Genomic DNA, 27,614 nt, shown 5'->3' with positions numbered 1-27,614 from the left:
AGAATCACATCAGAATTTTAAATAAAATTCTCGTATCTAGATCCGTATTTGGATCTTCACCAAAATCGAATCGATTTGTCCTTTTCACCCACCCAACCTGTCCACCAAAGTTAGTCACAAGTCATCCACAACTCTTTCAGATATGCTAGTTGTCATGTTTTTCCCATCTCTCAATGGTGAATAATCACTTTAAAAATTCACAGATCCGGATCCGGATGTTCACCAAAATCTAATCATTTCATCCGTGTCACATACCCAACCTCTCCGCCAAGTTTAGTGCAAATCTGTCCACAATTTTAGATGTACCATTCACAAATATACAAACAAACATATAGGGGTGAAAACATTAACCTCCATCCATCTTCCATGGCCAAAGGAAAAATAGATGACCAGTTCCCAGTTTATTTTTACCCTACAAAACCGCAATCTTATTACTACATGGAAAATGTACCATATTTTTGTGTAGCACTTTAAATTAAATTGTTGATAGCGTTTAAAGTTAAGCCATGTAGTGTTTAGGTTTAAAGTGATTCAGAAAGTGGACCAAAGTGTGGACGTGGCTCGGTTTTCCTTCGTGGGTCAGCCCTGCACAACAGGGAACTGGTGGACCGAGAGTGTGAGGCTTCACAGACATTCTGAACAAGGATTGTGCGAGGGAGACGAGGTTGGAATCAAGTGCGAAAAGCATTTACTGTGTTTACTTTGAAATTTTTACTTTGGTAAGGGAGAAGTGAGGTGGGTGAGGGAGAGGAGTCGAGTGTTGAGGATGAAAATGAGAACAATGCAGGAGGCGAGCAGCGAAAGAGGTTGTGTGTGTGTGTGTGTGTGTGTGTGTGTGTGTGTGTGTGTGTGTGTGTGTGTGTGTGTGTGTGTGTGTGTGTGTGTGTGTGTGTGTGTGCATTCTAGGATAGTTACGATGACAGGGCTAGGGTAGTTGGTCCAGCAGGTCTGCCTGGGTAGTGCTGCTGATTGATGACCCGAATGTCCCAAATTATTCAAGATGGTACTTCGCTCTGTCAGGCGGGCAGCAGTTCAGAAGTGAGGTCTGGCTATGTCGGTTGAATGTGGGATCAATGGAGGAAAGAGGAGTCGAGGTGGTGGGGATGATGCAGAGAAGGAGGTTGGAAGTGTTGTATGTGCAGGATACCAGGTGGGAAGGAGACAGGGTGAGGAGGTTGGTAGGAGGATCCAAGATGTTGTACGTGGGTGAGGTTGGAAGGCGTAATGACCTGAGGATAATATTATTGGAAGAGATCAGCAAGTAGGTGTTCAGAGTGGGAATATGGAAGGGACAGGTAGTTATGGCATGGTTGGCGATACAGAGGCAAATGGTGTGTGTTATGCCAGTATATGGGCCTCAAAGGGGAAGGGCTGTGGAGGAGAAGCAGGAATTCAGTGATGCACTGGAGAGTGGAGGTGATGCTGTGCATTGTGGGGGACTTTAACACGCAAATGGGAGTAGCGGGTCCAGGTGAAGATGAATGTGTTGGAAAATTTGGTTGGGGAACGAGGAATAGAGAGGGTCGAGAGCGAGTAGAGCTGGTGGTGAGGAATGGGATGGCCATAGCTGGTTCATTCTTTCAAAAGTGGGAAAGCCACAAGATTACCTGCAGGGGTGGACAGAACAGAACAGAAGTGTATTTGGTGGTGGTAAGGAAGTGACAGTTATGGAGGGTGAAGGATTGCAAGGCAGTGATGGGAGAGCATGTTACCACCCAACACAAGCCTGAGGTGTTTGTGGTACTGATGAAGAAATGGAGGGAGGTTAAGAGCAGGGCTTGGAAGATTATTAGGTGGGGGTAACGTAGGGGCAATGTCGTAGTAGAGTACAAGGAGAGAAGGAGAGGATGAGGGCCAGGTATGAGCAACTTAGCGAAGAAGGTGGTTTGGAGGAGGAGTGGAAGAAGTATGGAGTAGCATTTAGGGGAATTGCATAAGTTTTGTGTGGAAAGACGTCAGGAAAAGGCGCATCGTCCAGGGATAGAAACCAGGAAGTAGCAACTGAGGAAGTAGCGAGGGCAGTTGGTGAAAAGGAGGAGGTTTGGAAGAGGATAAAGAAGGTCAAGGGCAGAGAGAGGCAACGGGATGCAGGGGAGGGGAAGTGAAGGTGCATCAGCCGATGCACCTGTATGGGCAAAATAAAGCAGCAAAGAGAGCTGTGGAACACCGTGGATTCACCGTTCTCTTACCTTTCCCTTTCCATTTGCTTTATTTGTCGTTTTGCTAAAACATTTGTAATGACTTTGTTGCTCAACTTTGAGTGATATTCTTCGATCTTTGTTCGTTTGCATGAGAAGGGGTGGGTTGGGAGTCCTGGAGGAGGTAGGGGGGAAGGTGGGACAAGGGAGGGGAAGGAGTGTGAGCCAAACTGAGCCATTGTGGCAGCTGCAGAGTCTCATCCCTTAAGGGAAGCCCATGTTATAATCTCTTAACATAGTGCGTGCTGTTTGAAAACGATGGGTACTTTGCTATCCTGTTTGTTCCCTTCCTGTTCATGTTTCTTGCTAAACCTTCCGCTTCCTGATCCCTTCTCCTCTGCTCACGCTGCCTTCACTTCCCTTCCCCTATCCTCACACTACCTTCCCCTACCCTCTCCTCACGCTGCCTTCACTTCCCCTCCCCTATCCTCACACTACCTTCACTTCCCCTCCCATCATGCTGCCATCCCTTCTCCTCTGCTCATGCTGCCATCCCTTCTCCTCTGCTCATGCTGCCTTCCATTCTCCTCCGCTCACGCTGCTTTCCCTTCTCCTCCGCTCACGCTGCTTTCCCTTCTCCTCCGCTCACGCTGCCTTCCATTCTCCTCCGCTCACGCTGCCTTCCCTTCTCCTCCGCTCACGCTGCCTTCCCTTCTCCTCCGCTCACGCTGCCTTCCCTTCTCCTCCGCTCACGCTGCCTTCCCTTCTCCTCCGCTCATGCTGCTTTCCCTTCTCCTCCGCTCACGCTGCCTTCCATTCTCCTCCGCTCATGCTGCCTTCCATTCTCCACTCATGCTGCCTTCCATTCTCCTCCGCTTATGCTGCCTTCCCTTCTCCTCCGCTCACGCTGCCTTCCATTCTCCTCCGCTCACGCTACTTTCCCTTCTCCTCCGCTCACGCTGCCTTCCCTTCTCCTCCGCTCACGCTGCCTTCCCTTCTCCTCCGCTCACGCTGCCTTCCCTTCTCCTCTGCTCATGCTGCCATCCATTCCTCTCCCCTCCCTACCCTCCAACCACCCCTGCTCTCTTTCCTCTTCCCCCTCCCCCGCCTCCCCCCCCTATAATATTCCTACCACAGAGTAACGCTGCATTTCCTGGAAATTCCCCGCATTTCCTGGAAATTCCGGGTAACTATGCTCGTTGAGGTATATAATCAAAATCTGGTTTTGGGATCAAAATCTGGGTTTGGGTTTGAGGATCGGATCTAAGACTAAATAAGTGCCGAAATACAGATTGAAATCTGTCATTTTAATAAATTACCAATTCTTATAACTAAGTGTGTGTGTGTGTGTGTGTGTGTCCCATTGACATATGTCCATGTGTGTGTTACCTTAACATCTCCAGAGGGTTTGTCTCATGCACCTGGATGCCACATCGTGGACATTCGTTACTTTCTTCAAAATGCTGGACGATACAACTCTTGCAAACTAATCGCACAGCAGGGGGTGAGACAAAGCAACTTTATTACAATTGGACCTTAAATCATGGGACGTGATCTCCCCCAATCCCACAACTCCCCTTATACATTCACCTACCTCGATATTTATTGTAAACCCCACACCTCCACTACCGCCCCCCCCCCCCACCCCTCCTCCCCACATATGCACAGGCTCCCCCTTTCTCTGAACGCCCACCCAGAGCCAGATTCAAGTTTAACAGCCCCTGGGACGTTAAGGTAGTAGCTTTCTGGAATCCTCCCACCAACCTTGAAACATAGTGGGAAGGACGGAGGGGTGGGGGGTGGGGGTAGGTGGGGCCACAGCTGAACTGCATTAGTGTTACATAATAAACATTCTGCAACAACACTTTCAATTTTTCTTCAGTTTTAAAAAGAAAAACACTTTTTTCATTGACTGATTATAATAGCCGATTCCAAAACTAATTTATTTAGTCACCGACCTGCATTAAAACCCCAGCAACCACAATTTCCAATACTACTTAAAAATCACACCCGTGTCCAAAGGAAGCAGTTCAGTTTGGCATTTTTAATATGAAACAGGCAAAGCCGAGAAACGAACAAAACCCATTAGAATTAGAATTTTGTCCTCCTCTCCAGACAAGGTGGTTAAGTTTCTGTCAAACCTCGACTCTGATTCTGCAACTGGACCAGACGGGTCCTAAATCAGCCCACGGGTCCTAAAATCCTGCTCTGCCGCTCTATCTGCAACAACACTTTCATCTTTCATCTTTCAACATTTTTCAATACCATCTCGTCTTCAGTTGTCATACCCTTCCTCCCGTCCATGGTACACGGAATCTTGTGGTGAGACTGTTGCCCTGAAACAACTTGCGTTCGTCTCCTGGAAAGCAAATCCAACGGAAGGAAATCTCATTTCCTTTCACAAAGCCCGAAACAAGTGTGTGTCCACCCTCAGGAGAGCCAGGAAACAATATCTCACCATTCTCAAGACCGAACTCTCTTATCTGTCTCCCTCTTCCAAATCCTGGTGGCGTCTGGTCAAATCTGTTTCTGGTGTTTGTTCCCCCTCCATCCCCTCCCTCACCTCAAACGGCTTAACGGCTGACTCCGCACGTGAAAAAGCTGAATGCCTCAACTCTGTGTTTGCCTCTAAATCTTGTGTCCCAAACCCATCCCTCTCTGTACCCACCGTACCCAGTCGTACCCAGCTGCTCCTGGACTCTGTGTCCTTTCCTCCTGACAAGGTGGAAAAGTTTCTGTCAACCCTCGACTCTGATTCTGCAACTGGTCCTGACGGCATCAGCCCACGGGTCCTAAAATCATGTTCTTCTGCTCTTTCACTCCCTCTTTCTGTTCTCTTCACCCTCTCTTTTGCTCAAGGTCATCTGCCATCTGCTTGGAAATCAGCCAACATCACCGCTTTGCACAAAAAAGGTGCAAAAACAGATCCCAGCAACTACAGACCAATCAGCCTTCTCCCAATTATCAGCAAAGTCATGGAATCCATCATTGCTTCAGATATTAAATCTTTCCTCTTCTCCAATGGCTTGATCTCTGATCATCAATTTGGTTTCAGACCTGGTCACTCTACTCTGGACATGCTGCTTCTGCTTTCTCAACAATGGATGGAGGTCCTCAACGCCAAACAGGAAATTAGAGCTGTCTCCCTTGACATTTCACGTGCCTTCGATACGGTCTGGCACCCTGCTCTGCTCTCCAAACTCTCCTCCTTTGGTATCCATGGAAATCTCCACGCATGGCTGGCGGACTTCCTCTCTGGTCGTAGTCAACGTGTGGCCCTGAATGGGTTTCTCTCATCTCCTCTTCCTGTTCAGGCTGGAGTTCCCCAAGGTAGTGTTCTGGGCCCTGTGCTTTTTCTGGTCTTCACCAATGATCTCTCTGACTCTCTTGAAAATCCTCTCTATCTCTTTCCTGACGACTCTACTCTCTGTCGCTCCATTCCTCATCCCTCAGATCGGCAGTCTGCAGCCTCCTCACTCTCTGCAGACCTGGACAAAATCACAGACTGGTCAAACAAGTGGAACATGTCTTTCAATCCTGACAAATTTCACACTCTTACAATGTCTCTCCGAAAGGACCGACTGGACAACCCTCCCATCTACTTTCTCAACAATCCTCTCCAAGAAGTTCTGTCGCTCAAGCTTTTGGGTCTCACTATCTGCCATGATCTTTCTTGGGAAAACCACATTTCCAAGCTGGCCTCCAAAGCCAGTCGCCGACTGGGCATCCTCCGTCGTGCGAAGTCCTTCCTTGGCACACCTGAGCTCCTCACCACATACAAGGCTTTCATCCGCAGCTCAATGGAATACTGTTCCCCCCTCTGGGCTGGTGCTCCTGCCTCACACCTTGCTCGGCTTCACGCTGTTGAGGCCAAAGCTTTCAGAATCATTGGAATCTCCTGCGATGTAGTCAACGCCGAGGGCCTTTCACTCACTCACCGCAGGCAGGTTGGTGGTCTTTCTGTCTTCTACCGACTCCTCTCCAGCCTTGCTCCCCCAGCTCTCTCTGTGCTCTGTCCCCCCAATATTCCTTCAGGTCGCACAAGATCTGCCTGCAACCCTCTTATGGTTAAACTGCCAAAGTCTAGGCTCTCTGCTCACCTTCACTCTTTCATTCCCCTTTTCTCCCGCCTCTGGAACAAACTCCCCCACTCCCTTCAATCCCACTCCTCCCTCCAGGTCTTTAAAACAGCTGTTCACCACCATCTCTTATCTTCCCCCATCGAAAACCTTGATCTTTTCTACCCCCGGTAATTCACCCCAGAGTCCTTGCAGTGTTCATATGTTTTAATCCTCTCCCACCTCCCCCCAAGTCCTCCCGATGTCCCTGCTCTCAAATGTTGTGTTTGTGTCCTTCCCCCTCTTCCCCCTCTCTTTTGTGTCCTTCCCCCTCTCTCCCCATCTTGTCTGCCGCACCCCTTGTTTTTTGTGTTTTGTGTGTCGGTTTGTCTTTTTGTGTGATTAATGTTAGCTCTTTCACGAGCCTCGATCTTGTATACAAAAAACAAAACAAAACAAAAAAAAAACATCTCACCCTCTCTCTGTTCTCTTCACCCTCTCTTTTGCTCAAGGTCATCTGCCATCAGCTTGGAAATCAGCCAACATCACCGCTTTACACAAAAAAGGTGCAAAAACAGATCATTGCACTGCAGACCAATCAGCCTTCTCCCAATTATCAGCAAAGTTATGGAATCCATCATTGCTTCGGATATCAAATCCTTCCTCTTCTCCAATGGCTTGATCTCTGATCATCAATTTGGATTCAGACCAGGTCACTCTACTCTGGACATGCTGCTTCTCCTGTCTCAACAATGGATGGAGGTCCTCAATGCCAAACAGGAAATCAGAGCTGTCTCCCTCGACATATCACATGCCTTCGATACGGTCTGGCACCCCGCTCTGCTCACCAAACTCTCCTCCTATGGTATCCCTGGAAATCTCCAAGCATGGCTGGCGGACTTCCTCTCTGGTCGTAGTCAACGTGTCTCAAAATGGAATTCTCTCATCTCCCCCTTTCTGTTCAGGCTGGAGTCCACCAAGGCAGTGTTCTGGGCTCTGTGCTATTTCTGGTCTTCATCAATGATCTCTCTGACTGAAAGATCCTCTGTATCTCTTTGCTGACGTCTCCACTATCTGCTGCCCCATATCTCAACCCTCAGATCTGCCGTCTGCAGCCTCCACATTCTCTGCAGACCTGGACAAAATCAGACTGGTCAAACAAGTGGAACATGTCGTTCAATCCTGACAAATCTCACACTCTCACTATGTCTCTCCGCAAAGACCGTCTGGACAACCCTCCCATCCACTTTCTGAATAATCCTCTTGAAGAAGTTCTGTCACTCAAGCTTTTGGGTCTCACTATCTGCCATGATCTTTGCTGGGAAAACCACATTTCCAAGCTGGCCTCCAAATCAAGTCGCCGTCTGGGAATCCTCCATCGTGTGAAGTCCTTCCTTGGCACACCTGAGCTCCTCACCACATACAAGGCTTTCATCCGCAGCTCGATGGAATACTGCTCTCCCCTCTGGGCCGGTGCTCCTGCCTCACACCTAGCTCGGCTTCACGCAGTTGAATCCAAAGCTTTCAGAATCATTGGAATCTCCCGCGATGAAGCTGATTCTGAGGGCCTTTCACTCTCTCACCGCAGGCAGTTTGGTGGACTTTCTGTCTTCTACCGATTCCTCTCTAGCCTTGCTCCCCCAGCTCTATCTGTGCTCTGTCCCCCAAATATTCCTACAGGTCGCACAACATCTGCCAGCAACTAAATCCTCTTCTGGTGAAATTGCCAAAATCAAGACTCTCTGCTCTCCTTCACTCTTTCATTCCTCTTTTCTCCCGCCTCTGGAACAAACTCCCTCACTCTCTTCAATCCCACTCCTCCCTCCAGGTCTTTAAAACAGCTGTTCACCACCATCTCTTATCTTCCTCCATCCAAAACCTTGACCTTTTCTACCCCCGTCAACTCAACCCAAATCCAACTCTTTCAAATTCCGTTTTCTTTCCTGAAATCCCCTGTAGTGTCCATCTTGTTTATCCTGTGTGCCCCGCTCCAGCCCTCTCCCTTCCACAGATCTCCCAATGTCCATGTTCTCTGCTGTTATTGTACTTCCCTCTGTCCCCACCCCTTTCTCCCACTCCCTTTATTATATGTTTTGTGTTAGCTCTTACATGGCCCTCGACTTTGTAAACAAAAAACTCCTTTAGAACACTTCAGAACCCATTACAATTACCCTGTAGAACCCTTTAGAACTTTAGAATTACCGTTTATAACCCTTTAGAATTACCCTTTAGAACCCATTAGAATTACCATATAGAACCTTTTAGAATTACCCTGTAGAACCCTTTAAAATTACCCTGTAGAACCCTTTAGAACAAACGTTACGCCTAGGCCCCCCGTCGGGGAAGTGATGCGAGTTGACAAAGTGGAAGACGCAGAAAACATGCTATGACATGATATTTCGCTTACAAGGTTCAGACATACATGGAGGCGGCCATCTTGGATTTTGACGTGGCGACCCAATTTTCAATAGCGTTCTTCCTTATGCTGAGATACACCCACACACCAGATTAGAAGTTGGTACTTCGCTTATTTTTCAAGATAATCCGCTCACAAGGTTCAGACATACATGGCATCAGACATACATGGCGGCGGCCATCTTGGATTTTGACGTGGCGACCAAATTTTCAATAGCGTTTTTCCTTATGCCGAGATACAACGAAACACCAGATTATAAGTTGGTACTTCGCTTATTTTTCAAGATATTCCGCTCACAAGGTTCAGACATACATGGCATCAGACATACATGGCGGCGGCCATCTTGGATTTTGACGTGGGTTGCACCCACACACCAAATTCGAATGTGGTCCTTCACTTACGCACGCATGCACGGACGGAGGGGAAAACCATAGTCCCCCTTTCGCTCCGCGGTGCGACGGGGGACAATTACCCTGTAGAACCGTTTAGAATTACCGTTTAGAACCCTTTAGAATTACCCTTTAGAACCCATTAGAATTACCATATAGAACCTTTTAGAATTACCCTTTGGAACCCATTAGAATTACCCCTGTAGAACCCTTTAGAATTACCCTGTAGAACCCTTTAGAATTACTGTATAGAACCCTTTAGAATTACTGTATAGAACCCTTTAGAATTACCGTTTAGAACCCTTTAGAATTACCCTTTAGAACCCATTAGAATTACCCTTTAGAACCTATTAGAATTACTCTTTAGAACTCTTTAGAACCCATTATAATTACAGTATAGAACCCTTTAGAACTCTTTAGAATAACCCTTTAGAACCCATTAGAATTACCGTTTAGAACTCATTAGAATTACCCTTTAGAACCCAATAAAATTATCCTTTAGGACCCACTAGAATTACCCTTTAGAATTAAACACGGTGGGGTAGTAAGGTTCTTCCTCTTCTTCATTTTGTTTTTCGACAGACAGACAAAGCCAAATAATGAAAGGGCTTCAGCGTTTAACAAGAGTTTGCAATGCAACTCGGTACCTAAGTTACTGCAGTAAATTATACCGTGATTTGAACATTTGTGAATGTGGAAACCACAGGGGGATTTAAAATGAGGTGGAGGAGGTGAGAAGCTGTGCTCTTCTTACCCACAACACATTCAGCGAAGCAAGGCATTTCTGCTGGAAAAGATCCATCCGAATCTGAAGGACAAGTGCACAGAAGGGCAGAAACTTCCTGACAAATGAGTTGTAATGTGAATCGCTACAGGGAGAGATGCCCGACTTTTCCGGGACATCAGGGGATGAGAAGGTGGGGAAGGGGAGCTGGGGGGAGAGGGGCCGAGGAAAGTAAGAAGATCCTTGTCCAAGTTTGGCATCGTCGCATCATATGAATGGCACAGAATTCTGCGCAGCCAGGTAGTTCATGTTAAGGATAAGATCCGGCATGACCGGAAACGTAGCTTGGTGTTGGCATCGGATGTGGAGACCCATCGTACACCGAGACCTACATGGGAGAAACTCGGATAACTCTTCAGGCCTGAATGAACCAACATTGTGGTCCAGCTCATGAAGGGGCTTTGAACTCTGCGGTGTATACGCACCTGAACCTGCATGGTCAAGTGGCCATCTTAGACACAGAAAGGTGGTTTGCACGAGGTGTAAATCCTTTCGGGAAGAGTTGACTCACCGTCCCTCAACAAATATGGAGGTTTGCCATTTCATCTGTCTCGTACATGGGACAAGGCGACAAGTACGACATGTCTCCCATGCCCTCTGCAACCGTCACGTGACCCCCGGATTGGTCGACAGACCAACTCACCCTTCCAACAGTGGAGGTAACATGACGATTCGAGAGGATCTTCTTCTTCACTTCAAAATCTGCCGTGACCAAGGCGAGTGAATTCTCGTCGAAAGGTCAGGTGCACCAACGAGGAAGTCCAGCAGTCTTCAATTATAAACTTTTATTGTTCTCGACTAATTCGATTATAAAGAGATTTTAAATGATCATTTAGATTTTAAATCCCTGGTGTTGGGCTAGTGGCTAGGGTGCCGGCTTATGCTTCAGTCACATTTGGCTCGGCGGCCGAAGGGTCTAAAAAATCTACGGCCACTAGCAATTATAGGGCGGCCGCAGTATTTCCACGGTCACACAATGTTGCAGTCACATATGTTTTTATTTTTCGGGTAGCCGCACGGGGTATTTAGAAATTGTGGAGACCGAAAACGTGGGGGTGCCGTACGGTCTTTGATTTGATGTCGCACGGTGACCTTAGGGCGTCCCTGCGGCGGCCATATAATTTTCAAGGCAGACGCAAGGTAGCCTCAAGGTGCCCGCAAGGCGACCGCAGGGGGGCCCTAAGGCGAACGTGCGGCCAGACGGACGGTAACGAGTGGATATATATACCAGTTCTGTTTCATATGTATATCATATCTCACATCGTCATGGCTACGGCTTGTCGAATTGCTACGGCCAACCTAGAAATGAAAAAAGTTATAACTCCGCGCTATAATTCCACGGCGACCCCTACGGCTTGTAAAAGATAGCCATACGCCCTAGGGCCACCCTGAGGCCACCTCAGAAACTCTGCGGCCGCCGCACGTTTCTATCAATTTAGGGGGGTACGGCCGCCGTATCCTAGCCGTAGAGCAAATGTGACTGAGGAGTTAGGATCCAAGGATCCTGGGTTCGAATCCCGGTCGATCGCTGAATTAACGCCAGGGGGGTTGACTCAGCCTGTCATCCTTCCGAGGTCGGCTAATTGAGTACCAGTTCACTGGTAATTCCCTGTTTGTCGTTAAAGGCACCGTCGTACACGAGTTTAGCTCTTTCACGAGCCTCGATTCAGTATTTAAAAAAAAAAAAAAAAAAAAAAAAAAAGGCAGCAAAAAGGGTTGGCGTCAGGAAGGGCATCCGGCCGTAAAACATTGCTTCAAATAGGGGACCGAAAAAACAACAACCATGGTTCCCGAAAAAGGCCAACCCCCGCTTTGCGGGGAAAAATGGCCTCTAAAGGTGGTTTTTAAATTTTTTTATTTAGAGCTTAATAAAGTGATATCAAATTGATGAAGTGATTTTGACGGAACGTTAACACAAATTTATCAAAAACTGAATGGGAAAGTCCAATTGCCAGCCTTACACAGCAGATGTTGCCATATACCTGGGCACTTACCTGGCTCTGCTGACTTTGAGAAAACAAGGGATAAATAATACTAACTTAATAAATAAATTAATGTATCGTATGTTTTTTGTGGGTCCCCTGGAGCTTGAGCCCTGGACAAACGTCCCGTTAGTCCTTCCCTAAATCAGGTGCTGCCCATACACCTTCCATCTGATTTGAGGTGTAAACCTTCTGTTCTTTCCCCCTTCCACTTCCTCCAGCGCATGCCGACGGTTACTACCCCCTCTCAGACTTCATCCCTGCTGCAGATCCCAACTCTTCCAGCATGAGACTTACCCACCAATATCCGACAACTGGCATCAGGCTACGAGCCAGGATGGGTGGTCGGTACCATCTGGGCGGAGTAATGCTATGTACGATTTTGGCAAGGTAAATGGCCCTAGATATTGAAAATATATGACAGCATTCTATAACTCTTGGCCTTCTCTATGGTAGCCACCGTTATCCAAGCCTAAAGTGTGGAAAACCGCAGATTGCGACCCTAAAATCCCATTGGTCAATTTTCAAATCTGCTTTAGTTACCCGCAAGCACCCTATAAATATGAAGTTGTGTCTTTTATTGCTGAAAATACATCTGTTCTGTAAAAAATGGTGTTTTATTTCAATATCAAGGGCCAACGTCAACAGTTTGTTACAGAACAACACAAAACGAGTACGCAACTTAAAAAATGCGTACGTACCTGTCTTACACCCATTATGCTGTACATACACCTGTCTCTATTCATTTTCAACACCAATAATAATAAATTGTCTTCGTCGGTTGACATAATGTTGTTGAAAATGACAATGGAACTATTGACCAATCCATAGGATGATGATAGATATGTTACTGTAACTACGTCCGGCAAACAAATCACATTGATGTCGTCGGAGAAAATTCCAAAACGTTACAGATTCCAATTGTGACGTTACACTCACGGATTGGTCAATTGTTTTGCGGTAATGTCGGTCTTTAGTAACCATGGTAATTTGATCGTTTTCATTTCCGGTGGTGGTGACAGACAATGTATTATCCATAAGGAACCGCTTCACGTAGACCAGGATGACAGTTTAACAAGTCCACAAAATGTTCCCTCTTGGAAAACCTTGTTGGAAGCTGCAAAAATCAGAAATCGTGCTCCTATTGTGCGCATTCCCAAGTCCGTCACAGACGAAGAAACTCCGAGTGTTGTCTCACAGAAAATGCCGAAGCATATTCACCACGAAAAGAGATCTGGAGGCGCAAACGCAAAGAAAGGCACGTGGCGGCCGAGCAGGAGGACATCATCCGAATCACGAACGTACGGACAAGAATGCATATTCTGCGGAAAAGTGAAGCGACATAAAGGAACAAGTACACGTGGGACATTAGTCAAAGCGGAAGAGCTGAGGGGTGCAAAAAAGCCGCAAGAATGTCCGATTCAAAAATCTTATCCGTCACCAGCAAGGACATAGTCGCTGCAGAAGCACACCATCGTTGTTCTTGCTATAGAAATTACACAAGACCCACAGATGATAGACATCGACGACATGAAGACAGGAAGTGATCAGGAGCTCGAAGCCTACGATGTCTTGAAGGAAGAATCGTACGAAGAACTGCTCCGGTACATGTGTGATGACGTCACTGTGAACAAAACAATTGTTAAAATGGCAAAACTAACAGAAAAGTTGGAAGCACTTAAGAAATCCAAAGGAGCGCATGCCTTCATGGAAGGAACAAAGAAGCATCGTCGCCAGAAGCTGGAATTGGAATTGGCGGAGTCTTCATATTTTTCCCAACATGAAAGGGAATCTTCTTCTTGTGCCTGACAATATTAATCTGCAAGAGGCCGTTATTGAATGTACCGAAGCTAAGGGACAAGTTGAGTTTGAAGAAATAAGTCCATAGCAAAGTTAAAAGTAATTGATCAAGCAGCATCTTTCCTGATTGGTGTCTGAAATAAAAATAGGACCGCCGGTCCTGAAGCTCACCTGGATCAGGAGCAACAGTCACTCAGCCCCCCCGCACCCCTCCACAGACCCCAATATTCTTAATGCTGTGAACAAACCTTGGTACATCATGCATGATGAAGGTTGTGATCACGTTTCATTGAAATCGTGTATGTAGTTTCAGAGAAGACAAAACATTCCTATTTGGGAGGTCAAAAAACCCTCCGTAGACCCCCTTAATGAGCGTAGATTTTGATGTGGTCAATACACCTTTGTTCGTCATCAGATATGAAGCATATAGCCAGGTTTCATAAAAAATCCTGTTTATACATTTGGAGAAGAGAGCAAATACGTATTTGGGGGGGGGGGGGGGGGACAAACTCCTCCCACCCCATATATACCCCTGCCCCTTATTGTGCGCAGATTTTGATGGGTTCAATACACCTTCGTTAGTCATCAGATATGAAGCATATAGCCAAGTTTCATCAAAATTGTATATGTAGTTTCAGAGAAGAGAGCAAATACCTATTTTAGGGGTCAACCCCCCCCCCCCCCCTTCCCCTGTAGACCCCCTTCAATGGGTGCAGATTTTGATGCGGTCAATACACCTTCGTTCGTCATCAAATATGCAGCTTATGGCCGAGTTTCACCAACATCGTATGTTTGGTTCACGTGATAATGACTGAAGTGTTTATGGACTCGCTCACTTACTCATTTACCTACGGACACTACTCAATCGCCTAAGCTCACCGGACTAAAGTACAGGTGAGCTAAACAACGATAAACGGCTAACACCATCACCTTATCATCCAGTGATGTTGGCAAGGATTTGTTCACCGGATACCCGAACACCTTCCTGGATTTATGCTTGGGCCTCTGAAAAACGTCCCAGCAATTAAGTTCCCATCCAGGAGAATGTTCAAACTCATGGAATCATTGTCAAGATATCCCATATGCCATCAGTGATGGAAAGCACGAGGCCCCTAAACATGGTTTGCGCCCGTACAAGGTTAGAACCCTCACGGGCAACGCAGAGCCGATCCGCACATTGAACCGATTAGGACATGGCGTACCATATTCACAATTACAAGGGGATGATACTGCCCTCCGCCTTGAGAAACTCGCAGCAGTCACATCCAAACGGCCCGTTATCCCAGGTAGCTAGGTATCCAGCCATACGTGTTCACAAACTTGCCATGGGATAACATCGACAGATTAGAAGAAACCCTGACTAGAAAATGTACGTTTACATGTCCGTATGCATGTTTGAAGTTGCGTCCTAGTTTAGTGTTGGTCTGTAACAAACTGTTGACGGTCACCCTTGATATTGAAATAAAACCCTTTATTTATACGCAGAAGATAACAGATTTATTTTATGTAATAAAAGACGTTTAAAAGTTCATATTTTAGGGTGCTTATTGACAACTGAAACCGATTTGAAAATTGGCCAATGGGATTTTAGGTCCCCAAACTGTGGTTTTCCACACCGTAGGGTTGGGTTGGATAAAGGTTGCTTACATAGAGAAGGCCGAGAGTTATATAAGGCTATCATACATTTTAAATATCGAGGGGCATATACCTTGCTAAGATCATGATAGCATTACTCCCCCCGGATGGTACCGTGGACCAAATTTTGATGGTCTAGCTCATCGCCAACATGAAGCACAGACTAAAAAAAAATCCTTAGAACCAAATTAATATTTACAACATCCACATCATCATCATCATCATCATCATCATCATCATCATCTCAGCCACTGATTTTCAATGGAAACAAAATCAAAGGTGTCAGCTGTTGAGTGAACCACCATAGCGATTAAAAAGGAAAAATGGACGAATGGTCAGGAGGTCAAAAAGGTGTAAATCGCAAAATGGCGAAAAACCACCAAAGAACCAGTGAGGGTTTATCGTATAACAAAAAACCACCAAAGAACCAGTGAGGGTTTATCATATAACAAAAAACCACCAAAGAACCAGTGAGGGTTTATCATATAACAAAAAACCACCAAAGAACCAGTGAGGGTTTATCGTATAACAAAAAACCACCAAAGAACCAGCGAGGGTTTATCATATAACAAAACACCACCAAAGAACCAGTGAGGGTTTATCATATAACAAAACACCACCAAAGAACCAGTGAGGGTTTATCGTATAACAAAAAACCACCAAAGAACCAGCGAGGGTTTATCGTATAACAAAAAACCACCAAAGAACCAGCGAGGGTTTATCGTATAACAAAAAACCACCAAAGAACCAGTGAGGGTTTATCGTATAACAAAAAACCACCAAAGAACCAGTGAGGGTTTATCATATAACAAAACACCACCAAAGAACCAGTGAGGGTTTATCATATAACAAAACACCACCAAAGAACCAGTGAGGGTTTATCGTATAACAAAAAACCACCAAACAACCAGTGAGGGTTTATCGTATAACAAAAAACCACCAAAGAACCAGTAAGGGTTTATCATATAACAAAACACCACCAAAGAACCAGTGAGGGTTTATCATATAACAAAACACCACCAAAGAACCAGTGAGGGTTTATCGCATAACAAAAAACCACCAAAGAACCAGTGAGGGTTTATCGTATAACAAAAAACCACCAAAGAACCAGTGAGGGTTTATCATATAACAAAACACCACCAAAGAACCAGTGAGGGTTTATCGTATAACAAAAAACCACCAAAGAACCAGTGAGGGTTTATCATATAACAAAACACCACCAAAGAACCAGTGAGGGTTTATCGTATAACAAAAAACCACCAAAGAACCAGTGAGGGTTTATCGTATAACAAAACACCACCAAAGAACCAGTGAGGGTTTATCATATAACAAAACACCACCAAAGAACCAGTGAGGGGTTTATCGTATAACAAAACACCACCAAAGAACCAGTGAGGGTTTATCGTATAACAAAACACCACCAAAGAACCAGTGAGGGTTTATCATATAACAAAACACCACCAAAGAACCAGTGAGGGGTTTATCGTATAACAAAACACCACCAAAGAACCAGTGAGGGTTTATCGTATAACAAAACACCACCAAAGAACCAGTGAGGGTTTATCATATAACAAAACACCACCAAAGAACCAGTGAGGGGTTTATCGTATAACAAAACACCACCAAAGAACCAGTGAGGGTTTATCGTATAACAAAACACCACCAAAGAACCAGTGAGGGTTTATCATATAACAAAACACCACCAAAGAACCAGTGAGGGGTTTATCGTATAACAAAAAACCACCAAACAACCAGGAAGGGTTTATCATATAACAAAAAACCACCAAAGAACCAGTAAGGGTTTATCGTATAACAAAAAACCACCAAAGAACCAGTGAGGGTTTATCGTATAACAAAACACCACCAAAGAACCAGTGAGTGTTTATCGTATGACAAAAAAACCACCAAAGAACAAGTGAGGGTTTATCATATAACAAAAAACCATCAAAGAACCAGTGAGGGTTTATCATATAACAAAAAACCACCAAAGAACCAGTGAGGGTTTATCATATAACAAAAAACTAGAACGGGCACTCGGTAGAGCGCATACCTTCGCCGCAGCTACTGTTCTGTACTTGGCATGGGAGTGTAGGGAACAGAACAGTGAACAGTTTGGTGCTGATTTCATGCAAATCGGATAAGAATTGACCGAGTTATGACAAATAAAAATACGATTTTGACCTTTTCGTGACCTTGACCTTGACCTTTGACCCGATTGCTCCCAAAATCTAATCAAATGTGTCCCGTATAATAACCAATCATCCCACCAAATTTCATGCAATTCGGTTGAATACTTTTTGAGTTATGCGAATAACATACACACACACACACACACACAGACATACAAATAAATACACAGCGATCAAAACATAACCTTCCGCTTTTGCGAAGGTAACCAGCAAAGAACCAGTAAGGGTTTATCGTATAACAAAAACAAACAATCAAAGAACCAGTGAGGGTTTATCGTATAACAAAAAACCACCAAAGAACCAGTGAGGGTTTATCGTATAACAAAAAACCACCAAAGAACCAGTGAGGGTTTATCGTATAATAAAAAACCACCAAAGAACAAGTGAGGGTTTAACGTATAACAAAAAACCACCAAAGAACCAGTGAGGGTTTATCGTATAACAATAAACCACCAAAGAACCAGTGAGGGTTTATCGTATAACAAAAAACCACCAAAGAACCAGTGAGGGTTTATCGCACAACAAAAAAACCACCAAAGAACCAGTGAGGGTTTATCGTATAACAAAAAACAACCAAAGAACCAGTGAGGGTTTATCGTATAACAAAAAACCACCAAAGAACCAGTGAGGGTTTATCGAATAACAAAAAACCACCAAAGAACCAGTGAGGGTTTATCGTATAACAAACAAAAACAATTAAAGAACCAGTGAGGGTTTATCGTATAACAAAAAACCACCAAAGAACCAGTGAGGGTTTATCGTATAACAAAAAACCACCAAAGAACCAGTGAGGGTTTATCGTATAACAAAAAAAAACAATCAAAGAACCAGTGAGGGTTTATCGTATAACAAAAAACCACCAAAGAACCAGTGAGGGTTTATCGTACAACAAAAAACCACCAAAGAACCAGTGAGGGTTTATCGTATAATAAAACACCGCCAAAGAACCAGTGAGGGTTTATCGTATAACAAAAAACCACCAAAGAACCAGTGAGGGTTTATCGTATAACAAAACACCACCAAAGAACCAGTGAGGGTTTATCGTATAACAAAAAACCACCAAAGAACCAGTGAGGGTTTATCGTACAACAAAAAACCACCAAAGAACCAGTGAGGGGTTTATCGTAAAACAAAACACCACCAAAGAACCAGTGAGGGTTTATCGTATAACAAAAAACCACTAAAGAACCAGTGAGGGTTTATCGTATAACAAAACACCACCAAAGAACCAGTGAGTGTTTATCGTATGACAAAAAAACCACCAAAGAACCAGTGAGGGTTTATCATAAAACAAAAAACCACCAAAGAACCAGTAAGGGTTTATCGTAAAACAAAAAACCACCAAAGAACCAGTGAGGGTTTATCGTACAAGAAAAAACCCACCAAAGAACCAGTGAGGGTTTATCGCATAACAAAAAACCACCAAAGAACCAGTGAGGGTTTATCGTACAAGAAAAAACCCACCAAAGAACCAGTGAGGGTTTATCGTACAACAAAAAACCACCAAAGAACCAGTGAGGGTTTATCGTATAACAAAAAACCACCAAAGAACCAGTGAGGGTTTATCGTATAACAAAAAACCACCAAAGAACCAGTGAGGGTTTATCGTATAACAAAAAACCACCAAGGAACCAGTGAGGGTTTATCGTATAACAAAAGCCGTGTCGTGACATTTGACCATAACATGGCTTCATCCAGCAAACTATCAAACGTAACTTGTGGTATATCTCTGCCTGTCATGGAACACAACCGAGTCGGGTTCACTCACATGTGTGCAAACACTCGGTGACGGCCAGGGGCTTCACAAGGTAGCCGCGACACAATGAGCACATGATGAAGGGATTGAAATCTCTGAGGCGCGTGCGGTGTCCCGTGGCCATGGGGACCGGTGGTGCCAGGCCGGGGATCCTGGCCTCGCCCCGTCCTGGCATGCAACGTTTAAGGCAAGAGGCGCGGCGCCACTTAAGGCTCGGAAGATCTGATGTCCCTTAAAGGTCGTGCTCCATCTGCAAGACAGGGAACGTGTTACCAGGTCATGGCGGGTGCACCGAGGGTATTCACCAATGTTTAAGAAAACAATTAAACTTCCAGTGAGATTCCCTCCCAATCCTCATCAATGATGCTCCGACACAATCTGAGAGAACAATCTCCTTTACCACAACCCACAACAACAAACTGCTGCAACGGGTCGACACATATCGCAGACATCCGCACCCGAGAACATCTCATATACCTCCTCGTATATCTCATACTCCTTTGGGAGAAGATCTGGGTTGGGTGGGGGGGGGTGCAAATTACTCCCTCAATCCCACAACCCTCAGTACAATCTTGGAGTACAATCTTGGATGGGGTCGCCATTCCGACACAGCTCCAACTCAAACTTAGGCACAAGAAGCTGTGGATACGAAAATCATTGAGTCTGGGACCGAATATCCTCGAAAACTAGGGATGCCAGCAATTAAAGGTACACTCCCACACTGTCGCGATTCCTGGCATACAAGCTTCACGACCACAGGATGGACAATGGATGTATACATACATACATATATATACAATCACGTGAAAAAGTAAGTACACCCCATGTAAAGTTTTGACTTTTTCAACATACAGCTATTTGATCTTCATTTCAACAATATTGATAGATAAAGGTGATATAAAATAACAAATATCATGAAACATTTACATTTTGTAGTCCATTGTATAATTTAAATAAACATAAATGCAAATTTCACATGTGGAAAAAGTACACCCCTACATTTATAACTTCTTCAAATAACTAAAATTAGAATCAGGTGCACCAGCTCAGGTGCAAATGATTACAACATCGTTAGAGAGGATCTTGGAGGAACCTGTCTTATTCAAATCTCAGACATTTAGTTTGGTTTGCTCTTTGTTGTTGAAGTGTGCGGCGTCACCATGCCAAGATCAAAAGAGCTCTCTGAGGCCTTCAGAAAGAAAGCTATAGATGCCTACGAGTCTGGGAAGGGATTAAAAAAGATCTCCAAACAATTTGAAATCAATCATTCGACTGTCCGGAAGATCATCTACAAGTGGAGAAGATTCCAAGCAACTGCCAACTTGTTCAGGCCAGGCCGCCCCAGCAAGTTCAGCCCGAGAGCAGACCGCAAGATGCTGAAAGAAGTCTCTAAGAACCCCAGAATGTCATCACAGGACCTACAGGTAGCTCTTGCCACTGTTGATGTCAAAGTGCACGAGTCTACCATTAGAAAGAGGCTGCACAAATTTGATCTACATGGGAGGTGTGCCAGGAGGAAACCTTTGCTGTCCAGAAAGAACATCAGGGCAAGACTAAAGTTTGCCAATGAACACCTAAGCAAAGACCAGCACTTCTGGAACAATGTGGTCTGGACAGATGAGTCAAACGTAGAGCTATTTGGCCACAGTACAAGAAGACATGTTTGGTGAAAACCAACGACAGCATTTGACCACAAGAACCTGATACCAACTGTAAAGCATGGTGGTGGAAATATTATGGTTTGGGGCAGCTTTGCTGCATCAGGACCTGGGCAGCTCACCATCATAGAATCCACAATGACTTCTTCATTGTACCAGAGGGTGCTTGAGGATAATGTGAGGCCATCTGTCGGAAAGTTGAAACTCAACCGAAGGTGGACCTTTCAACATGACAATGACCCTAAACATACCAGTAAACCCACCAAGGAATGGCTGAAAAGACAGAAATGGAGGGTTCTGGAATGGCCAATTCAAAGCCTGGATCTAAATCCCATTGAGATGTTGTGGGGGGATTTGAAACGAGCTGTGCATCCAAGAAACCCCTCAAACATCGCACAGCTGAAATAATTCTGCATGGAGGAATGGGCAAAAATTTCTCCCAGTCGATGTCAGAGACTGGTAGACAGTTATAAGAAACGCCTACTTGAGGTTGTTTCTGCCAAAGGGGGCAATACCACCTATTAGAGCCAAGGGTGTACTTACTTTTTCCACATGCGAAATTTGCATTTATGTTTATTTAAATTATACAATGGACTACAAAATGTAAATGTTTCATGATATTTGTTATATTATATCACCTTTATCTATCAATATTGTTGAAATGAAGATCAAATAGCTGTTTGTTGAAATATGTTGAAAAAGTCAAAACTTTACATGGGGTGTACTTACTTTTTCACGTGACTGTATGTGTGTGCATATGTGTACGTGTGTGTGTGTGTGTGTGTGTGTGTGTGTGTGTGTGTGTGTGTGTGTGTGTGTGTGTGTGTGTATATGTGTGTGGGTGTACGTGTGTATATGTGTGTGTGTATGTGTGTGTGTGTGTATGTGTGTGTGTGTGTATATGTGTATGTATGTGTGTGTATATATGTGTGTGGGTGTACGTGTGTTTGTGTGTGTATAATGTATATGTGTGTATGTGTATGTGTGTGTGCATGCACATGCATTCACATGTTTTCAGAAGTAAATACATTGTGTAGATTACATCATTTGTGCATCTGATAAATTGCCAGTAACCATTTTGTGAAACTGAATGTGCAGGTGCAGCATCTAACTCAATATGTCGAAATGTCACACACGTCCATGCCTGTGGGATTCCCACGGGTGACCCCACTAGTATATATATTATAGTCATTGAAATAATTATGGAAAAGGACAAGTATACTGAGTATTGCGCTGCAATACATGTCCCCTTCCGGCATTGGGTAGCACTGTCATAGAAGACAGTATTATGACTTACCGCACTCCAAATTATAGTCCGGAAAACTGTTGGGGAAATTCCCAAAGTTCAAAGTGCCATAACTTTGTCAAAAATGATCGAAACGTCGTGAAGATCGAACTTGATCTGTAACTTATCATGAGGAAACCATGCACCAGGTTTGAAATCATTAGCATTAAGAGTTTAGAAAAAAGTCCGGAAAACTGTTCTTTGCATGACGGACTGACGGACCGACAGACTGACAGACGGAGTGCAAACCTATAGTCCCCTATGGTGCACACCGGTGGGGGACTGTTACGGATTCGTCACTTCCGTTGTTGTGGTTCTCATCCACTGAAAACATTTTTGGTTCCATGTACTATTATTGTTATCCATTCAAACCATTGTACTATTATGTTATTTAAAAAAACATTGCCTCAAAAAGAGAACCATGACAATTACAACTACATGTGGGCAGGGTACAGCCCGAAGTGGAGATCGGTTTCTGAGGTTTGGGACATGGAATGTAGGGACGATGACAGGGAGATCAGGAGAAGTGGTGGAAGTATTGGTCAGAAGAAGAGTGGACATATGTTGTGTGCAAGAGACGAGATGGAAGGGAAGTGGTGTGAGAATGGTGAAGGGTAGGCAGGGACAGAAATACAAGTTTGTGTGGCAAGGGTGCCTGGAGGGCGTGAATGGTGTTGGTGTCCTGTTTTCTGAGGAGTTTGTAGACAGTGTGGTGAGTGTGACAAGAGTGAGTGATAGGTTGATGATGATGAAAATGATGATTGGAAAGCTCTTGGTGAACGTCATCTCGGGATATGCTCCGCAGGTTGGTCGGAGCGATGAAGAGAAGGACAAGTTCTGGTGTGCGATAGAGAAGCTGATGGAAAACGTGAAAGATGAGGAAGTTGTTGTGGTAGGAGGAGACCTAAATGGACATGTGGGAAGGAGTATGGATGGTTTTGACGGAGTTCATGGGGGTTACGGATATGGTGTGAGAAATGGAGAAGGTGAAAGGATTTTGGAGTTTGCTGATGGAGCTGATTTGTTGATTTGTAATACTCAGTTCCAGAAAGAGGATAATAAGCTTGTTACATACACGTCAGGTGGGTCGACGACAACCGTTGACTACCTGATGGTGCGTAGGCGAGATAGGGGGCACCTCCGAGACACAAAGGTGATCCCGGGGGAGGAGGCTGTTTCACAGCACCACTTCGTTGTCTGCGACGTCAGGGTGAAAGGTGCGAGGAGAGCTCGGCGGGTGAAGTACCAACCGAGAATGAAGGTGTGGAGGTTGAAAGAGGTGACAGTAAGGGAGGCATTAAAAGAGAGGCTGAGTAGGGTCGAGGATGATGTGGTTGAGCTTGAAAGTGGTTGGATGTCAATGAAAGCTAGTCTGTTGGGAGCCGTTGGTGAGGTATGTGGATGGACAAAAGGACCACCGAGGCACTCGGAAACATGGTGGTGGGATGATGAAGTTGGAAAGAGGATTGACGAGAAGAGGAAGAAGTTCAAGGAGTGGCAGAAGGCGAAGGGTACGGGAGCAGAAACAGCAGAGCATGAAAGTTATAAGGCAGCCAGGAAGGCTGCAAAGAAAGAGGTAGCAAAGGCGCAGGAGGCATGTAGGAAAATGTTCGGAGAACGCTTGGATTCGGAAGAGGGTCAGAAAGCAGTATTCAGGATTGCAAAGCAGATAGCGAAAGAGAGGTGTGATGTGATGGGGTTAAGCTGCTTGAAGGATGAAATGGGACAAATCGTTGTCGACCCAGATGGAATTAAAGGAAGATGGAAAAGATATATGGAAATGCTGTTGAATACAGAGAATGAATGGGATGGCAACATAGAGAGTAACCCAGTTTTAGGACCAGCAGAGAAGATAACTGAGAAGGAAGTTGAGGAAGCGATAAAAGCAATGAAGGGTAGAAAAGCGGGAGGGCCGACGGGAGTTGTGGGAGATATGTTGAAGGCAGCAGGAAGTTGGGGTGTGAAGAGAATGACAGAGATCTGTAATCTGGTGGTGAAAGAAGGCCGCATTCCAGTGAATTGGGAACTGAGTACCCTCGTCCCTCTATACAAGGGGAAAGGTGACCCTCTGGAGTGTGGCTCGTACCGAGCGATAAAGTTATTGGAGCATGGAATGAAGGTATTGGAAAGGGTGTTGGAGAGGAGGATAAGGAAGAAAGTGAAGATCGACGGAATGCAGTTTGGATTTATGCCAGGAAGAGGAACGACAGACGCACTTTTCATTGTGAGGCAGTTGCAGGAGAAGTACATGGAGAAGAGGAAGAAGTTGTTTCTTGGGTTTGTTGATCTGGAGAAAGCATTCGATCGGGTTCCACGCAAAGTATTGACATGGGCATTGAGGAAGTTAGGAGTGGAGGAATGGTTGATCAGAGTAGTGATGGCAATGTACAAAAGAGCGCGCACAGCTGTAAGGACAAAGGACGGGAACAGTGGTGAGTTTGAGGTGAAGGTGGGAGTGCATCAGGGGTCGGTACTAAGTCCACTACTATTTGTAGCTGTGATGGAGGTGCTGGCTCAGAACGTAAAGGAGGGTTTACCGTGGGAGTTGTTGTATGCAGATGATCTGGTGTTGATTGCGGAAAGTATGGATGGACTGAAGGAAAAGATGAACAAGTGGAAGGAATGTATGGAGACAAAAGGTCTGAAGGTGAATATCGGAAAGACGAAGGTGATGGCAAGTGGTAAAGCATGTGGTGAGGTGGAAAGAACTGGGAAGTGGCCCTGTGCTGTGTGTAGGAAGGGTGTCGGAGTGAACTCCATTCAGTGTACAATGTGCGCTGAGTGGGTTCATCAAAAATGTAGTGGTCTGAGAGGGTCATTAACCAGTGTGGCAGCTACATTCAAATGTAAGGTGTGCACAGAGGGAGCTGCAGATGGAGGAAATGTTGAGTTGGATCTTGGAGACGGCGTGAAGCTGGAAGGTGTGAAAACATTTTGCTACCTCGGAGACATGCTGAATGGAGAAGGTGGATCGGACTCGGCAACGGTTGCTCGAGTGAGATGTGCATGGAAGAAGTTTCGGGAATTGAGTGGCGTGCTGATGATGAGGGGAGTGTCGTTGAAGCTGAAGGGAAAGGTGTATGCTGCATTTGTGAGAAGTGTTATGATTTATGGGAGCGAGACATGGGTAATGAACGTAGAGCAGCAACGAAGGTTGGAAAGGGTGGAAATGCGAATGGTTCGACGGATGTGCGGAGTATCGTTGAGAGAGAGGAAGACAAATGATGAATTGCGAAAGATGATGGGAATAAAGTCTGTGATTGATGCTGTGAAGAGGAACAGGTTGAGATGGTTTGGTCATGTGTTGAGGAAGGATGAAAGTGACTGGTTGAGAAGAGTGATGGAAATGAATGTAGAAGGAAGTAGAAGACGGGGAAGACCGAGAAAGACTTGGCTAAAGATGGTGGAAGAAGAAATGCGGGCAAGGGGGTTAAACAAGGAGAGATGCAGAAAATAGGGCAAAATGGAGAAGATTGTCATGGGGACTGTGGAAGTGTAACTCAGTGTAACTTATTAATTGGCACTGGTAACTTATTAATTAACCTGGTAACAAAGCAGATACATTTTACATGCAAACTCTGTTAAAGACGAGTTTGTAAATGAGTGTCAGAATGTGCATGAACATGGTAATCTCTTGAAACACCTGGTCAAGGCCCCAGGCTAGAGCACCCCCCCTACTGTGTAAATGGAAATCACAGCAGGAGGGGAGCGAGCTGATGCCAGGACTCGGTGCAATGCATGACCTCGGGGCATCAGCGGAGAGAGGATTAAGTCCAGTTTGGCGATATAACCGAGCGCAAACGTTGGGTAAGAACTTGCTACGAGAAGCGCTGACCGAACGGGAGTGGCGGAGGAAACATCGGCTGAACGAGAAGGACCAGCGAAAAGAGTTAACCTGATCCATTATATTATGCGGTATCATTTTGGTCATTGGAATGAAGTAAATACAGTTAATAAACCAGACCTTTTGTAAACCTGTGTCCGGTCATTGGAGTCCTGAGTCCCCCACTACAAATTCCCCTACAATCTGGAGGCACCGCTGGGATCAATTGTACACACAAACAAGTCTTCTTTAAAAGGTGAGTGTGTCTTGTTTTGTCCAATATGATTTACGAACTTGGAAGTTATGGGTACATACATGGGGGAGCAGGTGGTCTGGGGCTTCTTTGCGCACCGATGCCGCGATATAGGTGGCGTGAGCCATCACGAATGGGATTTCGATAAACGACTGTAGCAATTTATTCGTTTTTTTTTCTAAATGATTTCTGTAAATACGTATTTTTGCGCTGGTCATTAAGGGTCTTACTGTGACCTGGAAGCAAACGGAGCAAGTGTGCACCTTGCGACCGTTTGCTTCCAGGACGTGTAAGGCCGGTACACTCGTTTACCCACCCGTACACGTATAAAGTACTTCTTTTTTTGCACTTGTTCAAAGCACTCGGCGCTCGGCGAGCGACAGGGAACCGGGAAAGGGAATTGACACGGATTAAATGATTTTATGATTATGAATTAATGATTAAATGATTTTATATTTAAATATAAAAATTGATCTGCTTGGTGTTAGTTTAAGGGCTGTTCCAAATTTATCCTGATTATGAGACAAAAACAGCAGAATGGGAATCGGCAGACAATGGAACAGCTAGCGACGAGTGTTTGTGGGTGACAACCACCCTCTGGTCGAGGCTCATAGAAGGGGTGATGCTTACTGATTCGGCACGCTTAAAATAGGTGTTAATGGTGGGATGTCAGAGGTTTTGGTGTGGGTTAATGTTCACACTATTTTGGAAAAATAATGAAGGAAGGGATTTTAATGGAAGTCAGGTTTGAAATCAGGAAGGGAAGGAATGGGAAATTTGTTAAGGTTTGAAATTAATCGGACGGGTGGGTCCCAGGGTGTGGTCGCCGTGCTCGCGGGCCGTTCGCTTTGGCTCGGCGAATGGACCGGGCCATTTCATGTGGATAGAGGGGGGGGGTTCTGTGGTCATTCGCTTTGGCTTTGCGAATGGACCAAACCATTGCATGTAGATAGAAGGGGGGTTCTGTGGTCGTTACTGCCACGTGGTTTCAAAGTTTTGTTGTTGCTTGCACGCATGTGTGTTTTTTTTTGCAAGCACGTACGGGCAAGCACGTACGTGCGGGCACGCCCTAGTATATATAAATAGAGGTAATATTGAGAGATAATTACAGGAAATGTGTACTGTTCTTGTTGTGATTATGAGAGATAATTACAGGAAATGTGTACTGTTCTTGTTGTGAGTATGAGAGATAATTACAGGAAATGTGTACTGTTCTTGTTGTGATTATGAGAGATAATTACAGGAAATGTGTACTGTTCTTGTTGTGATTATGAGAGATAATTACAGGAAATGTGTACTGTTCTTGTTGTGATTATGAGAGATAATTACAGGAAATGTGTACTGTTCTTGTTTGGTGAGTATGAGAGATAATTACAGGAAATGTGTACTGTTCTTGTTGTGATTATGAGAGATAATTACAGGAAATGTGTACTGTTCTTGTTGTGATT

The 27,614-nt window shown here is 45.0% G+C and overlaps 1 protein-coding gene across 4 annotated transcripts in view; it reads right to left on the bottom strand.

Moving 5' to 3' along the window:
- Nucleotides 1-27,614, bottom strand: part of PCGF5 (polycomb group ring finger 5) — a 58,551-nt gene that overhangs the window by 12,266 nt on the left and 18,671 nt on the right. For 3 of the 4 annotated variants that reach the window (XM_068105710.2, XM_068105712.2, XM_068105713.2), the window contains exons 2-3: nucleotides 19,160-19,397; nucleotides 3,528-3,624 (exon numbers count right to left, since the gene is read on the bottom strand). In XM_068105710.2, the coding sequence (XP_067961811.2) occupies nucleotides 3,528-3,624; nucleotides 19,160-19,322 (260 nt within the window). In that variant the 5' untranslated portion in view covers nucleotides 19,323-19,397. Of the gene's footprint in view, nucleotides 1-3,527; nucleotides 3,625-19,159; nucleotides 19,398-19,605; nucleotides 19,660-27,614 lie in introns of all 4 variants that reach the window. The other variant, XM_068105711.2, reaches the window with a different exon arrangement.

Source organism: Myxine glutinosa, chromosome 2, assembly GCF_964187855.1.
Source record: "Myxine glutinosa chromosome 2, kmMyxGlut1.1, whole genome shotgun sequence".
Lineage (NCBI taxonomy): Eukaryota > Metazoa > Chordata > Myxini > Myxiniformes > Myxinidae > Myxine > Myxine glutinosa.
This window is presented reverse-complemented; position numbering and strand designations above follow the sequence as displayed.